At 40.5% G+C, this 26,796-nt stretch overlaps 1 protein-coding gene across 1 annotated transcript in view; it reads left to right on the plus strand.

Annotated features, from left to right (window-relative positions):
• ADGRA3 (adhesion G protein-coupled receptor A3) overlaps positions 1 to 26,796 on the plus strand; it is a 111,727-nt gene that overhangs the window by 5,285 nt on the left and 79,646 nt on the right. The window contains exon 2 of the mRNA XM_059066476.2: positions 24,302 to 24,373. Coding sequence (XP_058922459.1) covers positions 24,302 to 24,373 — 72 coding nt within the window. The remainder of the gene's footprint in view (positions 1 to 24,301; positions 24,374 to 26,796) is intronic.

The raw sequence follows: 26,796 nt of genomic DNA on the forward strand, positions 1-26,796 counted from the left end.
TGGGTAAGGTTTTTAATATTTGAATGCAAGGTCTCCTATACCTGTGTAGCTGTGTTTCCCGATACTCAGCACAACTTTTTTCCCCATGCACATCGATTGAGACACTGTTACTTTTGTAGGCACAGTTCTGCGTGCTAGGTATTCAGGGATAAAGTAAGACATGATTCTTTCATTCAAGGATCAGTCTTATACACAAATTCTCTGCTTAACCAAAGTGTGCATCTCATTGTCCCCAAGCAGATTTGTATTTTGCTTCCTGTGTGCCTTGGCTAAGTCGACCACTCTCTCCTGGTATCCCTTTTCTGGTAAAGTGTGGGTCCTTCTCAATCCAGCTCATCTGCTGTGAACTCTTCTTTCCCTCTTCCAGTGCTCTGATCCTTCCCTAGCGCTTCTCTTATCTGTGCTCTTCTGTCACTTTATAGGATACTTGATGCTCTCATAATGTACATCCCCTCAAAGGAAGGGCTCTGAGACCTCAGTGGTTGGGAACATAATTGTCTTTATTGATAAGAGTAATGCCAGTAAAGATAGGACTGTATCTTGGGAGATCAGGACAAGTGGAGGGATGTGAATTCAAATTTTTACCCTATTATAGCAAATGAGAACATTTATTTAGGTCAGCATTTCACAGCTGTTGGATCCCCTATTCAGGAACGGGTCTAGCAAATCTATGGACAGTTACATTTGAACTACATGATCTTATGTGTATGATAAGCACATACGTTAGGCAGTGTGCTGGCAAGTTGCTCAGAAATATTGCAGAATTTTGGGCAGATTTAGGCATTTGGTCCATGAATTTAAGTCTTAAGTTTTTCCAGTGTGATGAGAAGGTTTTGCATGACCCAGCCCATGAATCCTGTTGCTTCTTGCCCACTTGGAGTCCTCCGGCATCAGGAGTAGATGAGAGAAGTTGGTGAGTTTGGCAGTAAATCAGAAATAAAATACCAGAAACAAAAGAAAACAGGAACTTTCGGAGTTCCTTGCCCCAATCCAGTTACAACTTCTATTCCCAGGAGCCTGTAAAGATGGCTTTTAAAAATAGGCAAAAAAAAACCCCACAAAAAAACAAAAACAAAAACAAACCCAGAGTAAAAACTCTTGAAAGTAAGTCAGAAAATGACAGGTGAAGTTTCTTATAGTAGTACTCAGTGATTTTTTTTTCCCATTTAGCTGCTTCTCTGAAAGCAGTTGTTTTCTGTGTTGTCTGTATTCCTGTGGAGGAATCTTTAAGTCCAGAGACCATAACTAGTTTAGTGTTGTGTCAACAGTTTTCTCATAAACAGACGAAAATTAGGATACAGAATTCTTTAAATTTCAGTAACTTATTAAGTCAGTTTTTGCAAAAATTAGGAAGCTGTAGATGCAGACTTGCTCAATGAGTTTTTAATTGTTGCCTGACTGAATTTATTCTAATATAATTTTAATGCTTTATGCACGGTTTAGCTTGCATTTATGTTCAAGGGCAGACAGTTAATAGTCTGAAGAGGGAGTTTTAAAGTAAGCAGTCTGGCCCAAGCTGTTTTTCTTTCCCCCACCACTAAACTTTTAAGAAATTTTGCCTGTGTAGTGAGGGAATCTCCTGCGTGTTGGATGGAGTGGGACAGAGCTGTAGCTGGTGCCTCACAGTAGGGGGACACGTTTCTCCTGGCCACTTGTAGTGCCATGCTGAGCACATTGCAGATATTGGGATTTTCACTCAGGGAAACATTTCTTGTCCTCAGATCCCTTCAGTTCAGGACCTGAAGGGAGCAAATGGAAGGGGGTATTGGTATGAGAATTATCCAGGACTACCCCCTCCCCACTCCATGATCCCACCCCACTTCCCCCAACACCCTGTCTTCTTTTTCCTCTTTGACTGCAGGCCTGGACTTAAATCTGTTTTCCTACATACAACAGGGGCCTTCCAAAGACCAGAGCTGACTTTTGATAATCACTCTTCTCTAGTGGCTGTCTTCATAATTCCTACCCTAGTTTGTTTTTTTTTTTTTTTTTTTTTTTTTCGGTATGCGGGCCTCTCACTGTTGTGGCCTCTCCCGTTGCGGAGCACAGGCTCCGGACGCGCAGGCCTAGCGGCCATGGCTCACGGGCCCAGCCGCTCCGCGGCATGTGGGATCTTCCCGGACCAGGGCACGAACCCGTGTCCCCTGCATCGGCAGGCGGATTCTCAACCACTGCGCCAACAGGGAAGCCCCCTACCCTAGTTTTTAAAAGTGCTTGCTTTTGCGTTCATTCAACAGATACCCACTGCCTACTCTGCTTGTTGTCAGCTTGATTTAACCAAGCTTGTGTGACTTTTTTTTTTTGGCCATTAGACCAGTTTTATCCTAGTCTTGTGTGCTTGTATCCCATCCTGGAACTCCACCTCTGGCCTTCCAGATGTACAACATCTGTCACACTTCTCCTGGATCTGGCTCTTTTTGATGTGATTTAACCTGCATCTTCTTCCATTGCCACACTCTGCTAAGAGAGCTGGAGATAGCAGGGGGGTAGCTGGTGGACTTTTGGGACTTATAGGCAATAGGGTTTGTAAAGGGAAATCTGCAAGACTGGTTTTAGGAACAGCCTCGCTAAATTAGGGACTGATAGACCTTTTTGGTCAGTGACCACCTTTGCTTTCCCGTCACATCTGTCTGCCGGGCACAAAGCCTTTTCCCAACCTAGTACGTCTCAGATCTCCTGTAGCACATAATCACTTCCATTATTTACAGCAGTTCTTTCCAAGCATTTCCATGTCGTGACACACACACAGTGATTATGTTTGTGTGGAGGGTGCTCCAGGCCAGAGCCCCACTGCCGCAGGCCCTGCATCCGAGCCCCCGGGGTGGTCCAGTGGGGTGGGGCAGGGGCATTTATCTCCACCTCCCCCAAACCTGGCTGCTGAGCTTGCTGTTGAGATTTTCCACCTTGTGTTGAATCACCTGGGAACATTAAAAGTTCAGATGCCTGGGCCACAGATCTTGTGATCTGATTTGACTGGTCCAGGATGGGACCTGGAAGTTGGTATGTTTCACGGCTCTGCAGGTGATTCTGTTGTCACCTGGGCTGAGAACCTGTTTTCTAGCAGCACAGCGACCTGAAGGGGTAACCGTCTTCACCAGCTGCCATCTGCTGCAACAAAAGAAGGTAGAAGAAGGAGCAGAGGAACAGATTGAGGAACACGGTCTCAAAAGGGGGGCAGGGAGGGAGGGACTGTTCCCAGGCAGAGCAAGGATGGATGAAAATCAAGAGACATTTTTAGGACAGAGAGAGCTGAGAGCTTTAGGGTGGGGCCTTATTCATAAGAGAGAAGAAAAATGACTTTGTAAAGTGGCAAGTGATGTGCTGAAGTTGGATTTAATACCAAGTCATGGGGTTAAGGACAATAAAGTTTTGGAGATGCGTTGTGGTACTAAAGGGATGAACTGACAAAGTCTTCAGGGCAGCAAGCATTTGTCCAAACCAGTATTTGAGGGCCTGATACTCAGATGGAATAGGCAACAAAACACATATGGCCCCTGCCTCCGTCTGCCTTAAATCCTTTATTTTATATTAAATTTAAAATAGAGATTTATTTCCAGTAATAATGCATTACTGATATAAAATAATAGTATAGAGAAACTATGAGAGGCCCAGTTCCCCACATATGTGCCTGCTCTGGGAATTTTGTTTTTTAGTCTTTACTAGTCTGATAATTTTTTTTAAAAAAGCTTATTTTAATTTACATTCTGATTACAAGTGAAGTTGAATATAGTTTGACATGTCTACAAAAGGGTCATTTGTATTTGGCCACCTTCTCTTTACCGTTTTAGTTTCTAGTAGCTTTTTCCCTCCCCAGTTGACACTTTTTGTTTAAGCAACCACTCCTCTCCTGATGATATATTTCTTTCATTATTTTCAATTACTGCTTTGGCTGGGACTAAGGAGGCAGGACTGTGGGCATCTCTGTCATATTCTTGACTTGAGAACGGACAGGCTTGTTGGGCAGACGAGGACAAGAGATTTCCTCTAGCAGGGCACAGAACTTTGTTGCTAGGCTAAATCCACTCATATAACAGGCAGGCATTTGCTAGTTGCTTTTAGCTCTTTATCAATTTGCATGACTGACATTCTTGGTTCTTAGTTTAAGCAAAATAAAAAATACCTTTTGTCCTTTTTTGCTTCCCATATTTTGCCTTGTTAAGTTTAAATTACGTGTTAGAACTGTGCATATTTGAAATCTTTTGTTCCTGAGTAATCAGGATGGGGGAGGGGGAAGGGCACATCTGTGGAATATAATCCTATACAAAGAAGGCTAAATTGTCCATCACCCTCACTACCTACTTCTTAGAATATTTTTATTAAGTTCTTCTGGATGACAGTGGCGTGAACATGAAGAAAATCTTTTGGCAGGATGGGTAGCTCTACATGTAAAAGTGGTGCTTTCACCTAGTCAAGAATTGTACACAAGTCCCCTCTTATCCCCAGTTTCAGTTACTCATGGTTAACCATGGTCCAAAAATATTAAATGGAAAATTCCAGAAATAATCCATAAGTTTTAAATTGTGCACCATTCTGACCAGCATGATGAAATCTCGCTCTGTCCTGCCTGGGATGTGAATCATCCCTTTGTCCAGCGTACCCGCCTGTTAGTCACTTAGCAGCCGTCTGCGTCATCAGATCGACGGTCCTGGTATCTCAGTGCTTGAGTTCAAGTCACCCTTATTTTACTTCATAATGATCCCCTAAGCGTAGGAGTAGTGATGCTGGCAATTCGATGTGCCAAAGAGAAACTGTAAAATGCTTTCTTTAAGTGAAAAGGTGAACGTTTTAGACTTAACAAGGGAAGAAAAAAAAAATCATATACTGAGTTTGCTAAGATCTACAGTAAGAACAAATCCTTTAATCATGATATAGTGAAGGAAAAAGAATTTGTGTTAATTTTGCTGTTGCACTTTAGACTGCAAAAGTTATATGGCCACAGTGCTTGATAAGTGCTTGGTTAAGATGGCAAAGACATTACATTTGTACAATGAGAGATTCTGAGAGAGAGAGACTACCTCCATAGAATTTTATTACAGTATATTGTTATAATTGTTCTAGCTTATTGTTGATAATCTCTTAACTGTGCCTAATTTATAAATTAAACTTTATCAGAGGTATGTATGTATAGGAAAAAATTATAGTACAGTATATAAAGGGTTCAGTACTGTCCAAAGTTTCAGGCATCTACTGGGGGTCTTGGAACGTATCCCCTGCAGATGGGAGGGACTACCATACTTGCAGACCAAAATGTTTCCCCCAAAGAGGAATAAGCATGTCCCCAACCCAGGCTGGGGGGAAATAAAGGATACCTGGTGTAATCTGAGCTCCTCAAGCCTTACCCCCAGCCCTCTCCCCTGCATCTCCCCAGCACAGGACATAATGCATAGTATGTGATTGTGAGTTAAATTCATTCCCTATATGAAGACATTTCTGAATTAAAATAAATAGTTCCATGTATGTGACCTAGCCTCCCCTAGAATGTCAGTTCCATCGAGGTCAGAGAGACTGTTCTGCTCCTTCCTGCAACTGTAGCACCTAGAATAGTGGTAGGCTTCTAATTGGCAATTCTGTGATGGCCTCATATCATGAGAGGGGTAGAAAGCAGGTTGTAAATTGTGTTGAGGATGACACTTCAGTCTAAACCCTCCTGAGATTTAAATGAAGGAAACTTAAAGCAGGCTTTGGAGATGTAACTGTAATACAGATTCTGTAATGGAGTTGTTAAACTTTTCTTTCTTTAAGACTGCTTGAATCTAAGTCTAATTAAATTGATTCATTTCCCATCAAGATAAGACTTAAAAGCAATTCTTTGTTTTATTGTGCAATTCTTCCCAACTCTTTTCTCATGAAAAGGCAAAGAGAAATTGACTAGGGGTGTATTCATCTCTAGTACTGTATTTTAAGACAGATGTGCTTTCTCTTAGATTATTTGTTTTAACCTTTGATTTGTTTGTTTTAAGCAAGACCAAGTGTGATCTCTCCCTTTCTAGCGAAGATCTGATGAGAATCCTGTCTTTCGGATACCATGTGACTTGGAGTCCACCCTGGCAATCAGTGCTAGGCTGACTCCTCCATTCCTTGTGACCGCGTCCTACCTCACGTTTGCTTGCATTGCTGCAGGTGTCATACTGTTTGGAATGATTTATTTACAGTTCCCGCCCTCTTACCAGATTGTGAACTCTTTTTTTAAAAAATTGAAGTATAATTGATTTAGTTTCAGGTATACAACATAGTGATTCAATATTTTTATAACTTTAAATGGAGTATAATCTATAATGAAATAGTGGATATATTTCTCTGTGCTGTACAATCTATCTTTGTTGCTTATTTAATACATTGTAGTTTGTATTTCTTAATCCCATTCCCCTGTATTGCCCCTCTCCCCATTCCTTCTCCCCATTGGTAACCACTGGTTTGTTCTCTGTGTCTGAAAGTCTGTTTTTGTTTTGTTATATCCATCCCTTTGTTTTATTTTTTAGATTCCACATATAAGTGGTAACATAGAGTATTTGTGTTTCTCTGACTTATTTCTCTTAGTGTAATACTCTGTAGGTCCATCCACATTGTTGCAAAGGGCAGAATTTCATTCTTTTTTATGGCTTAGTAACGTTCCATTGTATACATATACCACGTTTTCTTTATCCATTCAACTGTCAGCAGACACTTAGGTTGCTTCCATATCTTGGCAGTTGTAAATAATGCTGCTGTGAACATTAGGGTTCAAATTAGTGTTTTCATTTTCTTCAGATGTATACTCAGCAGTGGAATTTCTGGATCATATGGTAGTTCTGTTTTTCATTTTTTGAGGAACCTCCATGTTGTTTTCCATAGTGGCTGCACCAGATTGTGAACTCTTTTTTTTTTTTTTTTTTGCGGTATGCGGGCCTCTCACTGCTGTGGCCTCTCCCATTGCGGAGCACAGGCTCCGGACGCGCAGGCCTAGCGGCCATGGCTCACGGGCCCAGCCGCTCCGCGGCATGTGGGATCTTCCCGGACCGGGGCACGAACCCGCGTCTCCCGCATCAGCAGGCAGACTCTCAACCACTGCGCCACCAGGGAAGCCCAGATTGTGAACTCTTGATGGTGATGTTTATCTCTGTATTCTCAGTGTCTATCACATAAACACGCAATAAATCTTTGTATAAAGAAGTAATATTTTCCCCACTATTTTTTTTCTCAAGTAGGATTAGGGGAAGAATCTTATATTATTTTTAACACAAGATGATGAATCTATCATAGATAAGCTCGAGAGTCTTCAAGGCGGAATACCCTGCCTACAAGGTCAAGGCTTAAACTCCCACTCTGCCTTCGATAGTGAAAAGTGCTTCTCTTTTGCCCAGATTATTTCATTTTTTCCCTCCACTTTTCTTGATCTATTTCCCTCCTACTTCTTGAGAAACTGTCACTTATCTTTTCAGCCTCTCCCCTAGTTTGTGATGTTTCTCCTTGGCATACATAGCCTCTGTTTAAAAAAACAAACAAACAAACAAAAAAACTCCCCTCCCCCAAACGACCCTTGTAGCAGCACCACCTTGGAGTAGTTACTCTTCTTCCTTCACAATTAACCTTCTTGAAAGGGAGGCATGAATCCATCCCTGCAGTACCTTACCTATTATTTCTTTCAGTCCATTGTCTAGTTTCTGCACTGTGCCTTGCCTGGAATCTGCTTAGATTCAGAGATCTTTCATTCCTCCACTGCATGTGTAGTCTTCTTCTGGTCACCACGATCACTTAATTATTGAATTTCAGCAATTTGACATGGTTTGGGCTCAGAAGCACCTATGGGGAAATGGCTAGCTTGGTTGCATGGTTTCCTGCCAAGATGGGCCACAAAGAGCAGTTCTTCCTTAGAGGATGGTGTGCTTTTGAAGGCAAAGCCCTAGGGAATGGGTGTCATCTACTCTGAACCATGATAAGTAGAGATTGTCTACTTGATATTATTGCCTACTTAGAGAATCCTAGTTAACTGTCTGCTATGACTTGATTTTTCAGGGCTCCTTGCTGGAAGAAAAAAAAAAAAAAAGTCTTCGAGTTCTTCCCTCAGGGATAAAGTTGAAAAACTTGTCCATCAGTTTAGCTAGAACAGCTTAGCAACCACAGACTGGGGCCATGATGTAAGAACTTTGTCAGACTTTCCCTTTTTAAGCTTTGTTAGTGTTACCATCATTTTTCATTTTAGTGTTTCTAGAACTTTAAAAATTGGAGATGTCCTGTTACCGCATGGAGCAGAGATGAGGGGGGATTATGGAGACCTCCTATACTAAGTCTGAGCCCGTCCAGAATGAGAGTAGATGGTGAGAGCTTGTAAATGGAAAGTGTTTATTTTTCTATTGGGAGGTTGATAGTAAAGCCAATGTGAAGATCCTTCTCATGGTTCTTTCAAGAGTATGGGATTTCAGGAAACTTCTTAGCTTTCTGTTGAAATTAAATTTGGTAGACCTGCTGTTTCTACTTCTGTTGAAACCTTAAAGCATCCATGATTGAGTTAGCTAATGTAGGTGGTGAAAAACTTCTAATGCTAGTTCGACTTTCTCCTAAATCCGGTTTGGTAATTATCTTAAACTACTGTGAGTAGCGCAAACTAAGGTGTCTAAAGCGCCTTGGCCTCCAGAACTTTGTGTAGTTGACCCTTGAACAACATGGATTTGAACTGTGTGGTTACACTTATGAGTGGAAGTTTTTCAGTCGTTCAGTACTATAGTACTGCACTATCTGAGGTGGGTTGAATCCGTAGTTATGGAGGAACCGTGTATACTGAGAGCTGACTATAGGTTATTATTCAGATTTTCCACTGAGTGGAGGGTTGGTGCCCTCACCCCCATGTTTTTCAAGGGTCCACTATGTGTCAGTGCCCTGAACTGATTTACAAGTTCTAATGACTACCAACATTGTGATACCTATCGTGGGCCGTGTGCTCTGCCACGTGCCCCACATACACATCCCAGTTGGTAAAACAATCTCATAAGGTTGACATTGTTCCTATTTTTTCAGGTGTGCCAACTGAGCATGGACAGGTACATTGATCCTCTCAAGTTACACACCTTTTCGGCTTCTGGCCTAGGACTGTGGCCTTTAGGCCTGGAATTCTCACTATTGTCTGTTCATAAAAGTCACAGACAACCTAAATGCTCATATTGGCAGTAGGGGTTGAGAATAAGCATTTGTAGAACAAAAGCTAGGGGGAACTTGTTTACTTTGAACCATTGCTTTAGAGCTGGCTGACTGATGGGAAAACAAAGTAACTAGTACTTTACTGTGTCCTAGTAACTGAAGGAAAGAAATTTAACATTTCATTTGCTATCATCAGGAGGTTGCAGGAATGATCAGAGCGTCCTACTTAGTTAGGACTGCAGTGTAGTATTATTGATTATTAAATAGTCCTCTTACCTGCATCTTGAGATTGAAAATTTTATCCTGGTGTAATAAATGACCTATCTCAAATATAGCTGCCCTATTAAGATGAAAGGAGTACTGACATCATAATGGGTAGTTGCATTTTAGGTGGGTCTCCTTGGGAAGTGAAAAGAATGCATAACACTCTTTTTTTTAGGGAGCGCTCACAACTACCTGTCAAAGTTATGCCTGGGTAAGCAGGGAACTGGCACGCTTATCCCATATTTGATAAAGATGACCAGAAAGCAGGATACAGAGGAAATAGCAACGAGACTGAATGGATACGGGGCCTTAACGTTAGCTTTGCTACCAAGTAGAATGGTGACCCTTAGCACATCATAATTTTTTGGCTCTCACTTTCCTGAAGAGGAAAATGAGGTTTTGAACTAGATTATCTTTAAGGCTCGTTAACTACTGAAATTCAAGATTACTGTGATATTTAAAAAAAAAATCCACAGAGTTCATGTGCATTGAATGAAGCTCAAATTATGTCTTAGAAGGAATTCACTTCGTTATAATAGTAACCAAGTACAGGGAAGTTTTCTTGGCCTCATGCCTTTTCTCACCGCTCTAGGCTGATTGCCCCTCACTCACTGGCTGAGACCTGCCCTCGTTCCCTGGGGCTGATCCCCAAATTGGGACCTTGTGCTTTTATCCTATTAAGTGTTTTTGGCTTTTTTTGTTTTGGTCCCTGAGTTCCTGAGTTAGATCTGAACCCTTGATGAGCGCCAGCACTGAACTCTGGTTGTCTCTTTGCAGATCCCCATTCTTTCCTGTTATAGGAATGTAGATTATTAAACCTCAGCTCAGTGAGTCCACCAGCCTGCTTATCTGAGTTTCTGCGTATCAAAGGAATGTACAAGTTGTCCATAAAGTTCAGAAACGTACACTTTTTTTTTTTTAGCAAAGTGAAGATGCCTTTTTTTGACTTTATATGCACAGACACGCATGTATTATTTTTCCTTTATTTTCGGACTGTATGGATGTCCTACAGATTCTGTATCACATGATTATTTCTTTTGCCTGCATGTCCCCTCCCCCCCACTTACTGCTTTGCCCGTATTACCACATGTTTATTACACATCTTTTGACGCCAGTGTTCTGGCTGATTCTTTTTCACAGCACTTCCTTGTTGACTCTCTACACAGAACTCACTCTCAGTGGGCAGGTCAGTTCCTGGTCACAATCCCCCCACCAGTTATAAAAAGTACACTGAGGTCATAATTGTCTATGATAGAGGTTCTGCAATAGAACCAGGATGGCAAGTAGATTTCTTGAATGACAGCACCTATGAATTGGGAGCAGCCATTAGGAGTGTTGCCTGAGCTTATCAGGAAAGTGCCAGGACTGACTCCTGATCTGGCATGGGACAGGGAGGTGGTGGCACACGTGCCCTTATTTGCCAATGGCCCTGGAAGCCTAAAACTCTGTTAATGACTGGATTAATTGTTTGGTTTTATAATCTTAGGGTCGTATGGCTTTTTGTACATATCAGGGTTCTTCCCTGTTTGATATAGTTTCAACAGCTACCTTAAAAGAGTGGCTCTAAATTTACAAAGGTCTCAGGAGATTTCTTACCAATAGAATTATTTAGATTCTGTGCTTAGTAGGAAGCACTGTCCTTGTCAGAAATGATGATTTCACGCCTTGGTAATAGTTTCCAAAATGTGCTCTCTGAGTGTATTCTAATAGAGACTGGCACCCAGCATTTGGACCAGCTGCCTAAGAATTTTTGGAAGATTGTATTGGCAAATGCTGGTCCCCATGTATTAAGAACCTCCTACAAGTTAGGAAGAAAAGACAAATTATCTATTAGAAACATGGGCCGATAATAACAGGTAATGTTTACTGAGTGTGCCAGATCTTGTCGTAAGTGTCTGAAGGGTTGTGTTTTATTAGTTAATTCTCATACTTCCTTAATAAGGTCATTATTATTATGATCCCTCTTTTGTGCCTGAGCAGGTGGGGCGTAGAAGCTCATTAATTTCCCCAGGGTCACCCAGGCAGTATGTGGTGGAACCAGGCTTTGAGCTGAGGCAGTCTGACTTGAGAGCTCATACTTACAATTAGTGTGTTGTAATGGTCAAAGGACAGTTCCAGACCTTCACAGGAAGGGAACACAAATTTACAATGGGAAATGGAAATTAAAATTACGAGGTACCACTTTTTTTTTTTTTTTTTTGTGGTACGCGGGCCTCTCACTGTTGTGGCCCCTCCCATTGCGGAGCACAGGCTCCGGACGCGCAGGCTCAGCGGCCATGGCTCACGGGCCCGGCCGCTCCGCAGCACGTGGGATCTCCCCGGACCGGGACACGAACCCATGTCCCCTACATCGGCAGGCGGATTCTCAGCCACTGTGCCACCAGGGAAGCCCCGAGGTACCACTTTTCACCACTCAGATTCAAGCGTGGCCCTGACAAGAATACTTGCCACGTAATGTGTGTAGTCACATCCCTCCTTCCCTCCGCCTCATTCATTAATTTAGGAGCATCCCCACTATCGGTACCCAGGTTCTCTGCACTTAGCGTCCACCCTGAGCAGAGGACCCGCTGACTCTGTGCCTGGGCTTCTGACTGCAGAACCGTGTGCCACTAAGTAGGTGTTGATTTAAAGCAGTCTGTGGTAATTTGTTATGCAGCAAAAGAAAACTAATACAGAGAAGTTATCTCTGTTTAAAAGGATTTTCCCCTTCCTGTCTGCCCTTTGAATTCATTTTTTTTTTAACAACAAAGATCAGAAATGTTTCCCTTAATCATTCTGCACTTCAGCAACATTTAAACTCTATATTCTCTTTGAATCATCATATATCCTTCTTTTGTAGCACTTCACACTGAGATTCATGTGTCATATTAGTCTGAGGTCTATTTTTGTGTCCTTTAATTAATGATGCTCCCAGCACACAGTAGATGTTCAAATGTACTCTCAGTGCGTAGTAGGTTCATCGTGAATTTCAGCTTAAAAATCAGACTCAAAATCCTAGAAAAAACTCATTCTGGTCCCAGGAGAAAGGTCTTTATTTGATTAAAATGCCAAATAAACTTGCTTTTATTATATTCATAAATATTAAGTGCCCAGTGTTCTTTATGATGTTGCAGACACCTTGAAAAATGGGCTCCCTTTTCTCATTGAGCTGATGTGTTCCTAAGATAAGATGAAGTGTTGTTTAATAAACAGTTTTTCATTTTTAGGCATTTTGGAAAGAATAGCTAGTATGGCATAAAAAACCTTTTAGTTTTTATTAATTAACCAAATGCTATTTGATTACATGCGAACTTATGGCTTAATGAGAAAGCAGAAAAATAGATTATGTCCTTTTTAGTTATAAAACTACTGAATAAAGACTCTGAAATAATTATAGGAAAAAACAAGCCTTAAAAAAATGTTAGATCTTTGATAGAAATGCCTTTCAATAACTTGAAAGGTTATTTAATGAACCATTTGAGTCGTGAAGTGTGACCATATGCCCAGGTTGACACCTATTGTCTTGGTGTAATTATTAATGTGAATGTAAACATCAGGTGTCTGGTGATAAATTATATTGTGACCCTATAATAGTATGTTAGCTGGTGATACCTTTGACTTGCTGTCTACTTTTAAAAAATGTTTCACCTTGCAGAGATTGAAGGTGGCAGTACTATTGCTTACAGCTTCACGAAGGCAGGCTTAGTCTACTGAACTCTCCTCCACTTCAGTAAATCCATGCATCACTGGGTAAAGCAAGTAAGAGCTTTAAAAGTTGCTCAGGTGAATTTTGTTGTTTAATAGTCACCAGGCCAGGGAACAGAACCACAACTTCTGCCAGCAGGCCCCCATCCAACTCCCTTGTTTTGCCTTTGGCGGTTGGATGCTGGACCAGGATGACTGTGGCACTGGCAAATGGGTGTGCTCTGCGACACCTGATTGTTTTACAGGGAACCTGGAGCTTTACCTTTGGTTGACATATGAGGCGTTGCTTTAACAGGTACCCTTGTGATTAAAAATCATCATTCTGTTAAGTGAAAGGTGGTTGAGATTTTTCTCTGGGTTTTGGCAACTTCGTAAAGGGAAAGGCTCTCCTCCCTGTGTGACGGCACGGGATTGGCTAGACAGCAAGCCTGACCCCAGGCATTCAGCATCCAGAGAGGATGCAGGAGAGGAAGGAGCCCTCCACTCTTAGGAAGTGACTCTTTTACAACCCCATCAGTGGATATACATTGAACCACGCTTGTTTACTTTTTCTCATTTCCTCCCAAAATTCTGTTGAAAATGACAGAAGTAGTATAAAAATATGAGCAAACCCATAACTAATGGGGCTGAAAACTGAGAAAGGTGCTGCAGTGCTCCAGAAGCTCTGAGGACGCTATGGAATAAATAAAACAGATGGGATCAGATTGATGGCGAAACCGCACAGTGGAGGTACTTACCCAGTAGAGACAAGAGCAGGAATAACTAGACAAGTGAATTTTCTTAACAGGATCTTGGAAGGTTCCCAGGAATTGAAATTCTAGGGAGTGGCGAAAGAAGTGGGTGAGGAGATGCTCCTCCAGGAATTCATAGCCCTGAAACAGCTCCTCCAGCTCTGCTCTCATTGAGTTTGACTCAGAGGGCTTGGTGGTAGGCTTTGCCTCGTCAACAATGCCCTTTAGCCGAGTTTTAAATAAGCTGGGAGATTTGCCAAAGCAGAATACCAGTGGGTGACTGTAGCTGGAAGTTGAAGTTTACGTCGGGGACCTCAGGTTTCTTTTGTGTCCCCACCTTGCAAGGATATGAGGCTTCTGTGCCTTGAAATAAAGGCATTTTGCTCACCTCCCTTTCCTACCCATTCCCCATTCTTTTCAAGTGCGCTCAAGAAACCCTGTGCAGCGAGGAATATACACATCAGCCCAGGCCCCCGTTTGTAAAGATGAGCAAGCAACCGCAGGTCATGAGGCCTGTGATCAACAGTATGATTAAGGAAAAGTTAATAAAGGAAACTTCTAATTCCTAGTCTCAGATCCAAGAGAAGGGCAATCTATAAAGCAGGAGTTGGTGTGGGAAAGGAGCTGTTGAGAAAAGGAGGCTGCCTGAGAAGTTCACTGTGAGATTGTAATGTTAGAACGTGCTGACTGGGGGGCAGTAAATGGGCCCAAGAGCAAAACGGGAACCGCTTCAGGCTGTGAAAATTAGTGGTCGGGAAAACTGAGCCGAGGATTTCTTTCAAAATTGAAAGCAGGTTTAAGAATTATGAAGAAGAATTGGGAGATGTGGAGGATGGGTTTACGAGACGTAGTATCCAACCAACTTAAGGAACAGACGTAGAAGGAAAAAGCAGCTGGTAGATGCCATCAACAGTCAGATGGCAAACAGCTTTTCAGTGAGGGAGCTGGTTCCTCTGTAAGTGTCTATTTCTTTTTCCCACCCCATGAAATGCCACTGCTTCAATATTTAAGTGGACACCCCGCCTTTAGAGGTCCTCGGAATCACTTGACCGTTCCTGTTAGGCATAGTGTCATTTTAACACAAAGCTTTTTACACTGTTTATTTGAAAATAATTTCAAACTCTACATGAAAGTTAAAAGAATAATAATAATCTGTAGAACCCTCATATATTTTGTATCCAGATTTGCCAGATTTTTCTATTAATAACACTTTACCCCTGTATCAGTTCCGTTTTCTTTCTATGTAGGTATGATAAATGTATTTTAAGACATTTGACAGCCCTATGCATATATCTTAACCCACTGAGCATTTTATAAAAGTGATCTTGACCTTCTCTTTTGCATCTTTAGTCTTGGCAATATGGTTTGTCTGTCTATAAAGAATATTAGGGTTTTGTTTGTCCTTTTAACTTGGTTAATTTAACAAGCTCCTCACTCCCCCTTTTAATCGTGTTTCACTGGGAGTTAAACTGCTTCCCTTATAAATTAGCTGGCGGCTTTTGAGAGACATCAGCTGCTTGAGTGATAGTTCTCCGTGACTCATGAATGAATCCCACCAGCCTTTCCTAAATGTTAAATTCTGGGAGATTTACTCTGCTGCCTTTAATTCTGCTGACTGTCATATACTATTCAGTCTTCTATTACACAACTTTTTATTTCAATGCTGTATCATAGTCAAATCTTAATGTATAAACATCAAGCCATAATTAAGGATCCAGACTTCACATTTCAGCCACGGTTTGTATATTTGCCAGTAGTGACAACTTATCCTAGTAGCTGGACATTTCTTTTGATATCCATTTTAAGATGGTTCTAATTTTAGAAGGGTTCAAATGTGGAAAAAAGTATCTTGGGACAACTTTTATTGCCATATTAAAAGAAGAAAACTAGACATATTCTGGTAGATTTTTTGACCTCCCCCAACTCCCATTTTTTTCCCGTAAGTCTCAGAGAAGGAATGAGCTTGGGACTGAGATTTATATGTCTCATCTTTACAGCTGGATGCCCGGACATTGTAGATACTGTATCATTAATTCCTTACAGAGGGATATTTGAACACAGAACATTAAACCCAGCTGTATTTTTATTTCATTCATTTATTGAACAGATATTGTGGGCATCTTATCAGTTGGATCCTCTGGGAAGCGCATGCCAGAGTGGGGTTAGAAGAATAAGATGGGGCTTCCCTGGTGGCGCAGTGGCTGAGAGTCCGCCTGCCGATGCAGGGGACGCGGGTTCGTGCCCCGGTCCGGGAAGATCCCACATGCCGCGGAGCGGCTGGGCCCGTGAGCCACGGCCTCTGAGCCTGCGCGTCCGGAGCCTGTGCCCCGCGACGGGAGAGGCCACGGCAGTGAGAGGTCCGCGTACTGTCAAAAAAAAAAAAAAGAAGAAGAAGATGTTTACCTGGGGAAATAACTACGGGAAAAAAAGGGAGATGAAGCAGAAGTGGGTATGGAACACCTCTGGATTGAGATGCAGGTCTAGCTCCTGTGAAGGGAGAGGGGGAAGGAAGGACAGTTGGGTGGAGCAGACTACCGTGCAGCTATGAGAAAGTCTTGGCCAGCCCAGCAGGGAACTCTGGTGCAGAGCAGGACTGCTGGGGAGTCTGTACTGGCCAGGAACAGAGAACCTACTTATCACTGCTGTGCTCAGTCCTGGCCTGGCATTGCCTGCAAAGTGGGTGGCCTCTGCTTGGAAACTGAGGCAGATTCTCTGGACGGTTGCAGCCGGAAGTGGTCAGCTGCCTGCTCTCCTGTGCAGGGTCTCTCTGGAAGGGAGATCTGAGTAGCGCACCTCCCTAGCCCCACAAGTCACGTGCGTATCAGGCACTGTATGAATCTTCAGTCTGCTACTTGGTCTGAATGTGAACCAGGGCAAGTTGCCTAACTTGCAAATTTCTGTTGTTACTGTTTTAGAAAAAAAGAATAGTATCGGTTTTATAGTGTTCTTGTGAGGAGTAAATGAGTGTGTATCCACATAAAGAAGAAAGGATGCTCAACATCACTAATCATTAGATAAATGCAAATCAAAACTACAATGAGGTATCACCTCACACCAGTCAGAATGGCCATCATCAAAAAAATCTACAAACAATAAATGCTGGAGAGCGTGTGGAGAAAAGGGAACCCCCTTGCACTGCTGGTGGGAACGTAAACTGATACAGCCACTATGGAGAACAGTATGGAGGTTCCCTAAAAAAGTAAAAATAGAACTATCATATGACCCAGCAATCCCACTACTGGGCATATACCCTGAGAAAACCATAATTTAAAGAGTCAGTGCACCACAATGTTCATTGCAGCTCTACTTACAATAGCCAGGACATGGAAGCAACCTAAGTGTCCATCGAAAGATGTATGGATAAAGAAGATGTGGCACATACATACAATGGAATATTACTCAGCCATAAAAGCGAAATTGAATTATTTGTAGTGAGGTGGATGGACCTGGAGTCTGTCATACAGAGTGAAGTAAGTCAGAAAGAGAAAAGCAAATACCGTATGCTAACACACACACACACACACACACACACACACACACACACACACACACACAGAATCTAAAAAAAAAAAAAGTTCTGATGAACCTAGGAGCAGGACAGGAGTAAAGACACAGATGTGGAGAATGGACTTGAGGACGCAGTGAGGGGGAAGGGTAAGCTGGAATGAAATGAGAGAATAGCACTGACATATATACACTACCATATGTAAAATAGACAGCTAGTGGGAAGCAGCTGCATCGCATGGGGAGATCAGCTCGGTGCTTTGTGACCACCTAGAAGGGTGGGATAGGGAGGGTGGGAGGGAGACCCAAAAGGGCGAGGATATATGTGTACATGTAGTTGATTCACTTTGTTATACAGCAGTAACTACCACAACATTTTAAAGCAATTATACTCCAATAAAGATGTTAAAAAAAAAAAAAAGCATGGCTGCACGATAGAATCTCTCAAATGTCCACCATTATGATTTTTTTTGTGTGTGTGGGGATGTGGTGACAGTCAAGTTGGAAAAGATCCCTATGCTTTATGAGTTTTTACCTTGTCATGGGAGACGTGGTAAATAGATAAATATCTGAACAGAGTAATTTCCGATAATGAGAAGTGCCGTTAAAGCCAGGTGATATGGACTTCCCTGGTGGCGCGGTGATTAAGAATCTGCCTGCCAATGCAGGGGACACGGGTTCGATCTCTGGTCTGGGAAGATTCCCCATGCCGTGGAGCAACTAAGCCCGTGTGCCACAACTACTGAGCCTGTGCTCTTGAGCCTGCGAGCCACAACTACTGAAGCCCGTGTGCCTAGAGCCCGGAATCCGCAACAAGAGAAGCCACCACAATGACAAGCCTGCGTGCAGCAACAAAGACCCAGTGCAGCCATAAACAAATAAATAAATAAATTTATTTTTAAAAAAAGATGATATGACAGAGTGAGGGCAAAACATTTTTTGACACGCAGGCACTGAAGCATAACACCCAGAATTTTTTCTGCAGGAATGAATGAATGGATGAATGAATGCGTCCAATTAACAGAAGGACACAATGGTGAACAAACTGATAATACTGGGGACAAAATGTGTGTAATTGCTGATGGCATGCGGAATTAAACGTGATTTTAAAATAAAGATTATTCAAATCGATGGAGAGTTTTGAAATCCAGTAGATACTCTTATTCTTACTTGCTAGGAGGAATTAATTTAGAAATCAGCATGATTTTCATTTGCCTGAAAACAGAATAAGCCGAGACAGAGTACACTAAAACAGGAGTTGGCAAAGTTTTTCTGTAAAGGGCCAGATAGTAAATATTTTAGACTTCCCTGGCCAGACAGTCTCTGTTGGCACTGCTCGTCAAGTTTTTCATCATAGCATCGAAGCCGCTGTAGACAATACGTGAACAAATGGGCATGGTCGTGTTCCAATAAAACTTTAAGAACATTGAAGTTTGAGTTTCATAGATTTTTTTCATGTGTCATAAAATATTATTCTTTTGGTTTTCTTTCAACCATTAAAAACATAAAAACCATTTTTAGAGCCCATGGACTGTCAAGCAGACAGGTAGCGGGTTGGATTTGGCTGCCCCCAAGAGTACGTGGGGAATAACCAGTTTTCATTAGTGGGATGAATGAAGCAAAGCATTAAACATTTACTTTTGAGGAGGTAACACTTTTTATTTTAACTAATCACAGTTGGCCCTAAAGGTTTAGGCTGTGTGCCTGTTGAGGTTAGTGACTCAGAAGTGTAGCCTAGCCATATTGCCTCTTTTTCTTGTTTTTGATAAAGATGTAGCAGTAACAGGTGTTATTCTACATGATAAATCTCGTACAGAATCAATTTGTATTATTATTTGAGCAAATCAGAAATGTCAAGGGATGGTAACTTTTAATATGTAAATGTATGCCCTCAGCCTTCAGTATGTCTCTGGTCTTTCTATATGAATACCTAAAGAGCTTCCCAGCCTCCCATTCTGCATGGTATCCATTTAATGGATAACTTAACCCAATCCCATATTCCTGGGACCAACTTAAATATCCAGTAATTAGCTTTTATAAACAATAGTGCAATGAATAATATATAACTAATATATAGCCTTTAAGAATTATATTCCTAATGTTTACTCTGAATATTTAATGCTCTTGAAATATAGTTTCATTTCCTCTCAAAAGGAAAATTATTCTGTGTCTTTTGCCATACAGGGTGTGGATGCTGTGAACAGCATTCCATTCTGGGAGTTGGAATAGCATGCAACTGAGAAATTGTAATGCTTAATTTTTCTTTCTTTCTGCTCCATAAACTTTCGATTTTTTAAAAAAACATGTCTGCATTAAGTCTTCTTCCTTTTTTCATGTTTCAGCATACATGATATACTGAACTAACTTGTTTCTGTGTTAAATGGTAGCAATGGACAACAAACTCTTCTTGTGTTTAAATTCAGGAGGTGTTGTCTGTAGATAATGTGGTAACATCATTAGTATAGAACAGAAATGGGTATGTATAATAAGCTTTATAACTCTGGTCAAGTTTTATATTTTTCATTTAGTTACCTCCTAGAAAGTTTGAAATTTCAAAGATGTCAGCAAAAATATTGAGTATGAATAGGTTTTAGGTTTATGTGTTACATGATATTATGCATTTGCTAGTTCCACAGTCCCTCCATCTCAAAATTGAGTGTAAAAGCTGTCTGAAGAGTAGATTTATTCACACCGATACTGTTTTCTTGCACAAAATCCTTTAACACATCAGGTAATATGTAGACTGAATATATTGAAACTGTATTTTTAAGGTTACAGTTATAACTTTTTAAGTGATGAACTGTCTTCTCTTTTACTCTCAATAAAATCTATCATTTATTCTGCTAAAGCCTTTATGACTGAGCAAATGACAGTCCTTTTGCTGAAGCAATACTGAATCTAAGTGAGTATAATTCAGTTACCACCCTGGCAGTTTTTCCCAAGCTACTTCCATAATGTGGGTTTCATTCTTCATTCAGAAACAGGATAGTAACAGCACTGAGCTTGGTAGATTGTGTTGTTTTCCTTTGTTTCCTTACTTTTGGTTTATTGGTTGTAAATTCTCAGTCACCATCAAGTTCGACAGCTTTGCTCATTACAACATGAATAATTACAGAAAATTAAAAGAAGCTGGAAGGAGCTTGGTTATCATTCTGGCCTAATCTTTTCTGTCTTAAAATTGATGAAATGGAAGTCTACCTAGAAAACAGAAGTGACTTGTCACAGATGGACTCATTTATTACTTTGTGAGGTCTCAATTAAAACCTTGGGCTCTAGATATCAACACTATTGTTCTTTGCACTACTGCCTTTTAAGTTGCAAATAGTCACTACATAAATCTTTTTTGAATGTAAATAAGAAATGCGAGTCTTTAATCTCAAAGCACAAATAAAGTATTCCTTACTTCAGTGTTTATTTCTAAGATATAATTATACTCAAAATTAAGTCAGTTTCAAGCTATACTTGGTAATTAAGATTCTTAGGTTTATCATTAGAAAGTATATTTTAAAAATAAGAGTTATTCTAGATATTTCAAAAGATACTGCAAGATTATAAAGAATAAAAGAGGAGTAGAAACCTCATCACTAAGATAGTGATCATTATGATGTATTTCTTCCAAGTCTTTTTTTTGTCTCTGCGTTCTTTTCAATCAGTGATACCAGTTTTGTTCTCTGCTTTTTAATTGATTGTAAACAATTTCCTTTTTATTAAGTTTCCTTTAAAGGCATCATTTTTTTAGTGGATGTATAACATTTTGTTGTTTGGTGTACCATCATTTAACTACTCCTCTTAACACAAACTGAACTCTTTGGTAGTTTCCAATTTTTGTCTGTTATAAATCATGTCTGAATAAGGTCATTGAATATATTTTTTGTCAGATTTGGTAACTTGTTAGCTTAGGATCAGTGCCTATTTAGGAAAGCAAGGCTGGTGGCTCTTGGGTGTGGACTGCTAGGTGGCTGAAGAAATATTGTTCCAGTGACCTTGTGGCCATGTCCAAGTCCAAGTTTGGTTTTGCCCATGCCTACCACCTTACTTGAAAAAACCTTTTGTAATTTTGATTAGAGAAAATGGTGCTTTAATTGGCGTTTTTTGAATTTGAATTTTTATTTTGTTTTAAGATTACATATGCTTAGTTAAAATGAACAAAATCTTGTAGTTCATGCTATTGGTCTTTTTAATGTGAAAATTGCCCAGAGGTGTAAGAATGGGATATTAAGCTTTATATTGGCACCTAAATTCTGTCTTTGCTGATTGAGTATGTAGAGTTCACATTCCAACTTGCATTTCTGAATGTGATTATGATGTTTATTTCTTTTTTGCTAAGTGTAAATTCCTTGAGGATACGAATCATCTTTCATTTGCATTAAAAAAAATTTTTGTTGGAGCATAGTTGGTTTATAATGTTGTGTTAGCTTCAGGTGTACAACAAAGTGAATCAGTTATACATATACATATATCCACTCTTTTTTAGATTCTTTGCCCATTACAGAGTATTGGGTAGAGTTCCCTGTGCTATACAGTAGGTCCTTATTAGTTATCTAGTTTATATATAGTAGTGTGTATGTGTCAATCCCAATCTCCCAATTTATCCCTCCCCCCTTTCCCCCAGCCCGGCATGTTTTTGATCACCATCCTTGCTTTAGTAACAGCTTGGAGAGAGAAAATACTACATAGTAATGTACTTTGATTGCCAGATGCATCTTGATTTCAGAAACATTAAAATGGGAAGATGTGTGTCTTAGAACCAAGGAAATAGAACCTTAAACTTAATACTCACTGAGTATGTTCTGCCTTCCTTCTAGAGTTATATGAGGTAGATATTGTTCTTCCCATTTATGAATGAGGAATTCTGTTACAGAAAAATGTAGTGACTTGCCCAAGACTAGTGTAATTTGAAAGTGATAGAGCTGACCTTCAAGTACAAGTACGCTTGACTTTAGAAGCCCCTAATCATCTCACCAAAATGCTGTGAAATGTTAACCTGCATTAGCGGGATTAGAAAAAAAAATTCCACTTAAAGCCAAAGAAAATCAGTCAAATGGCTGTTTTTGCTTGTTTTCATACACATAGTGGATTTTTTTTTTAAGAGAAAGATGAGAGTAGACACAATGAAAATGAATACCTGAAATCTTATGACCCAGAGGTGTTCTCTGTTAGCATTTGTTTATACAGTGTTGCACCGTCCCAGGTGGGGGGCAGCACTCAGCCTGTACGCAGTGTGAGGGTGCCCCTGAAGTTGCAACACTGTGTGGGATGGAGAATTTTCTGCTAAAATGCCAGTAAGAGTGGCTCTTGACCAACGTTGGTGTACATTGAAGAATGTGGGGTTTGGAGTGGAGCGTGCCGGGGTTCACATCTGCCTCTGCCTCCTCTAGTGTGATCTTGGGCCATTAATTTAACTTTTCTATGCCTTGGTTTTTTCATTTACTGTATCTGGGTGTCATTCCCCCAAATAAGGTAGCTTTTGCATTTTCTCCTATATGGAAATTCCCTACATACGAACGAGTTCCGTTCCTAGAGTGCGTTGGTAAGTCCAGTTTGTCCTTAAGTCCAACGGAGTTAGCCTAGGTACCCAACTAACACAATAGGCTGTGTAGTACTGTACTGTAATAGGTTTATAATACTTTTCACACAAATAAGGCATAAAAAACAAACACAAAAATAAACGTTTTTAATCTCACGGTACAGTACCTTGAAAAGTACAGTAGTACAGTGCAACAGCTGGCATACAGGGCTGGCATCGAGTGAACAGGCAAGAAGAGTTACTGACTGGAGGAGGCAGAGGAGATGGGAGATGGTAGAGCTGAAGGATCGTCAGCAACAGGAGATGGAGGGCAAGCTGCAATGTCACTCACACCTGACGTTGATGGCACAGGTTCTGGTTCCTAGCTGGATTCAATTCTACCTACCCTCTTGAAAAAACGATCCGGTGATGTCTGGATAGTAGGTCGTTTTTCCTCTTATAGATGACATGTTGGCACTGGATTGCATTCTGAACGGCTGCTGCAACCTTCGTGTACCGTTCTATGTTTGGGTCCTGTGCCTCCAAAACTAGCAGTGTCTCCTGAAGTAAAGAAAATCTCCATGCCATTTCCTGGGTCGTGAATCTCTTCAGTTACTTCTTCCTCTTGTCTCTCTTAGTCCTTTCTCTGGGCCTCCAATTCCATCAGGTCTTCATTAAAAGCGCAACCACTTGTGCAACACATGTGCGCATCTTTGAAAGTTCACAACTTGAAGGTTTGTACATAGAAGGTTTGTACGTAGGGGACTTACTGTGTTGGCATCCAAGCTGCAAAAGGAGCAGAGTTACAAAGCCTTGAGAAGGAAGCAAGGTCATGTACACATTGTCTGCTCTTAGGCAAGTCCTGCCAACTAGGACTTCTTTTAAATCTTTTTTTTTGTTTCCAGTTCATTTTTTTTTAAGAACATCATCCTAATGCATGAGATGTAGTATTGTAATACAGCTACCTGTGTCTGAATGTGTGCAAAAAGCATATTTTCACACAATACAGATTTGTATATGGTTAAGTTACAAGTAATATTCAGCATTATTGAAATGGTATCTAGATACTGTATTTCTTTTAAAGTCAGTATTTTGTAGAGCACTTGTTCTGCATTTTTCTGTTGTTTCCAGTTTTTAAGTATTCAACTTATGTAAGTTGATTAGTTATGTAAATGTACGTGGTATTCTTTATTTTTATACTGAACTTAAGATCTATTTTGTGTTGACTTCTCTCCCTTTTTATTTCAAAATGTTTGGTTCAGTGTGACAGGAACAATTTAAGATGTGACAAGATGTGCAAGTTAGCTATTTTGGGTCGTTTCTCAGAGAAAGAAGCTCCTTTTTTTTGTCAGGCATCTCAAAAATTCTTTGGGTAATAAATGACTTCTTAGAATTCCTCATATTTAGATTTAAACATAACAAGCTAAATTACTTTGATATTGATGGTGTACATATATTAGGCAACTTACCTTTTTTTTTTTTTTTTTTTTGTCATTTTTAGGATTCTGAGTAACAATAAAATATCCGAGCTGAAGAATGGCTCATTTTCTGGGTTAAGTCTCCTTGAAAGATTGTGAGTATTCTTTTATTATCATCTCTTATTGGTATTTTATTTACTGCATTTTCATTGTAAGTCTGTTACTAAACTCTCAACTTTTCAGAATAAAAATTGATTTTTCCCAATATTTTATTATAAAACATCTCAGAATTGCATTTTAAAAAACAATTCATTAAAGCAGAGAAGTGCAAACTTTCTGTAAAGGGCCAGATATTAAATAATTTAGGCTTTGTGGGCCATATGGTCTCTGTCACAGTGACCCAGTTACGCCAGTGTCTTGAGAATGCATACACAGATCAATGTGGATGTGACTTTATTTACAAAACAGGCCATGCATCATAGTTTGATGACCAGTGGCTTTTAAAGCTTCAATGCTATTTTGAAATTCTGTCATAATGTGTATGCCTTATAAGATAGTCCAGTAGAATCAAAAAAAAAAAAAAAAAACACACATCCAGGAGAAGTACTTTTGGATAAACTTTGACTATTTTATTCAGCCATCTTTGAATGTGATAATTCTGTTTTGCTTAATGATGAGGTCTAGTTTTGCTTCTGATAAGATGTGTGACAAGTAGCACTTAGTTTTTGCCTTGGTGAGTTTTTAATGGATTAAAAATGGATATTTAATTTCTTGTGTGTTGATTGCTATTCTAGGATCAAGTTTCAAATTCGCATGTTACTCATACACTTAGGATAACATTTCGCGTACATCAGGGAGTCAGTCACAGTGAGCATCTCTATTTCTGTTGGATAACAGACTTTTCTCATTTTCTTAGTTCTCTTTGCTTCACTTTTTCTCCTTCTGTGTGCCTTTCCTTGATTATTTTACTTAGTGTTTTCTTCCACAGTTAATTCCCACAGGACTTTATTGCTTTGATCACAGATGTGTTATTTAAGCATGTAACATCCAGAGTTCTTCATCCTTTTATGTAGGTCTCTGTTCTTTTCATTAAGATCAAACATCTTTAAATCAGGCTTTTAAAAAATATATATATATGTGTGTGTGTGTGTGTGTGTGTGTGTGTGTATATGCATTTACATATACATATACAGCAGTGCGTTCATGTATGCATATGTATACATATAAACGTGTATGTATACACGTGTGTACACACACACCTGTAAAATGATCTCGGCACAGCACTGCTTAATTCTCAGATTTTTTTTTTTCTGTTTTCATTCACGCCTTCATGTTCTGTTCCACACAGTCCATGTGCTTCAGAGGATGCTGGCTGTACCTCATTTCTAGGCCTAATCTTGATAGGATAGTCCACACACATTCCATGGTCACTGGTTCAGGAATGGGCATTTGACCGAATTTAATTGAGTTGAGATTTGCTTGGGGCTTTGGGGAGAGAAATTTCCTCACTTTCATCAGAAAAGATGCTTGTACTTCTGGTACAGAAGCCGCCGTGCTGCGGGCTTGGGCTGGAGCCGACACACTGAGGAGTGTGAGGTAGGCCCATCAGGGTGAGCGTAGGGGAGCTGGCGGGACCTCACCGAAGTATGGCTCCCTCTGGACTGTTAGAGTTGAATGAGGCAGCCTGTTCCTGTTTGGTTTCCCGTTCCTTGCAAGAAGAGTCATTGTGCCTGACAGATACCCTTAGCATGTAGCACATTGTCAGGCTTTGAGTAGAGGTACTCAGAATGATGGCAGGGTCAGTGCGGTTTGCCCTTTCCAAGGAAGGATGACAGGCACTCCTAGATGTTAAGTGGTGTCTGTTGTGTTTAGAAACACAAGTTACTTTTGGCACCAGGATTGCTGTGGTGGTTAATGTACATCAGAAGTGTGGACAGCGTAGCTAAAGTTCTGTGCTATGGTGTGAATTACTGTGCTTTTTACATTTATTTTTTAATTTCCTTTGTCTTTGGCCTTATTTTTAGCTATTTGTTGAAAATAAATCCCTGTACATGTTAGAAACATTAGGTTGCCAGCAACATATTAGATTATATTAAAATGTTGCTATTGTTTTCAGCCAGGGGGTCTGTTTATACCAGAATCCCGGAACACCATCTCTCTTATATAGGGCCAGAGAGAAACACACACACGTGTACAGGTATGCATGTATATATGTACATATATGTATATAATCTGCATATGTATATACATGTACACATGCGCGCGCACGCACACACACACACACACACACACACACATACACTTGGGGACTTTGAAAGACTGTTATATTGATGGGGGCTTCAGCCTGAAATCCCAGAGATGACTCTGGGACTGGGCTTCCTCTGTTGGAGATCATCTTTACCTAAGCATGCCCTGTGCTTGGCATTTTCTATGTACACTTCCAAACCTAGGCCTGAACCTTGGCCTTAACCACTGCCTCGGAGGCGGGTCGCGCATGCCTGTGGGGATGGCTGCTTCTCACACTGTCTTTGCAGGAGAGCTGCCCATTTGAGACAGGAGACAGGGATGGTAGAGCTAG

Source organism: Kogia breviceps, chromosome 6 (assembly GCF_026419965.1).
Source record: "Kogia breviceps isolate mKogBre1 chromosome 6, mKogBre1 haplotype 1, whole genome shotgun sequence".
Taxonomy (NCBI): domain Eukaryota; kingdom Metazoa; phylum Chordata; class Mammalia; order Artiodactyla; family Physeteridae; genus Kogia; species Kogia breviceps.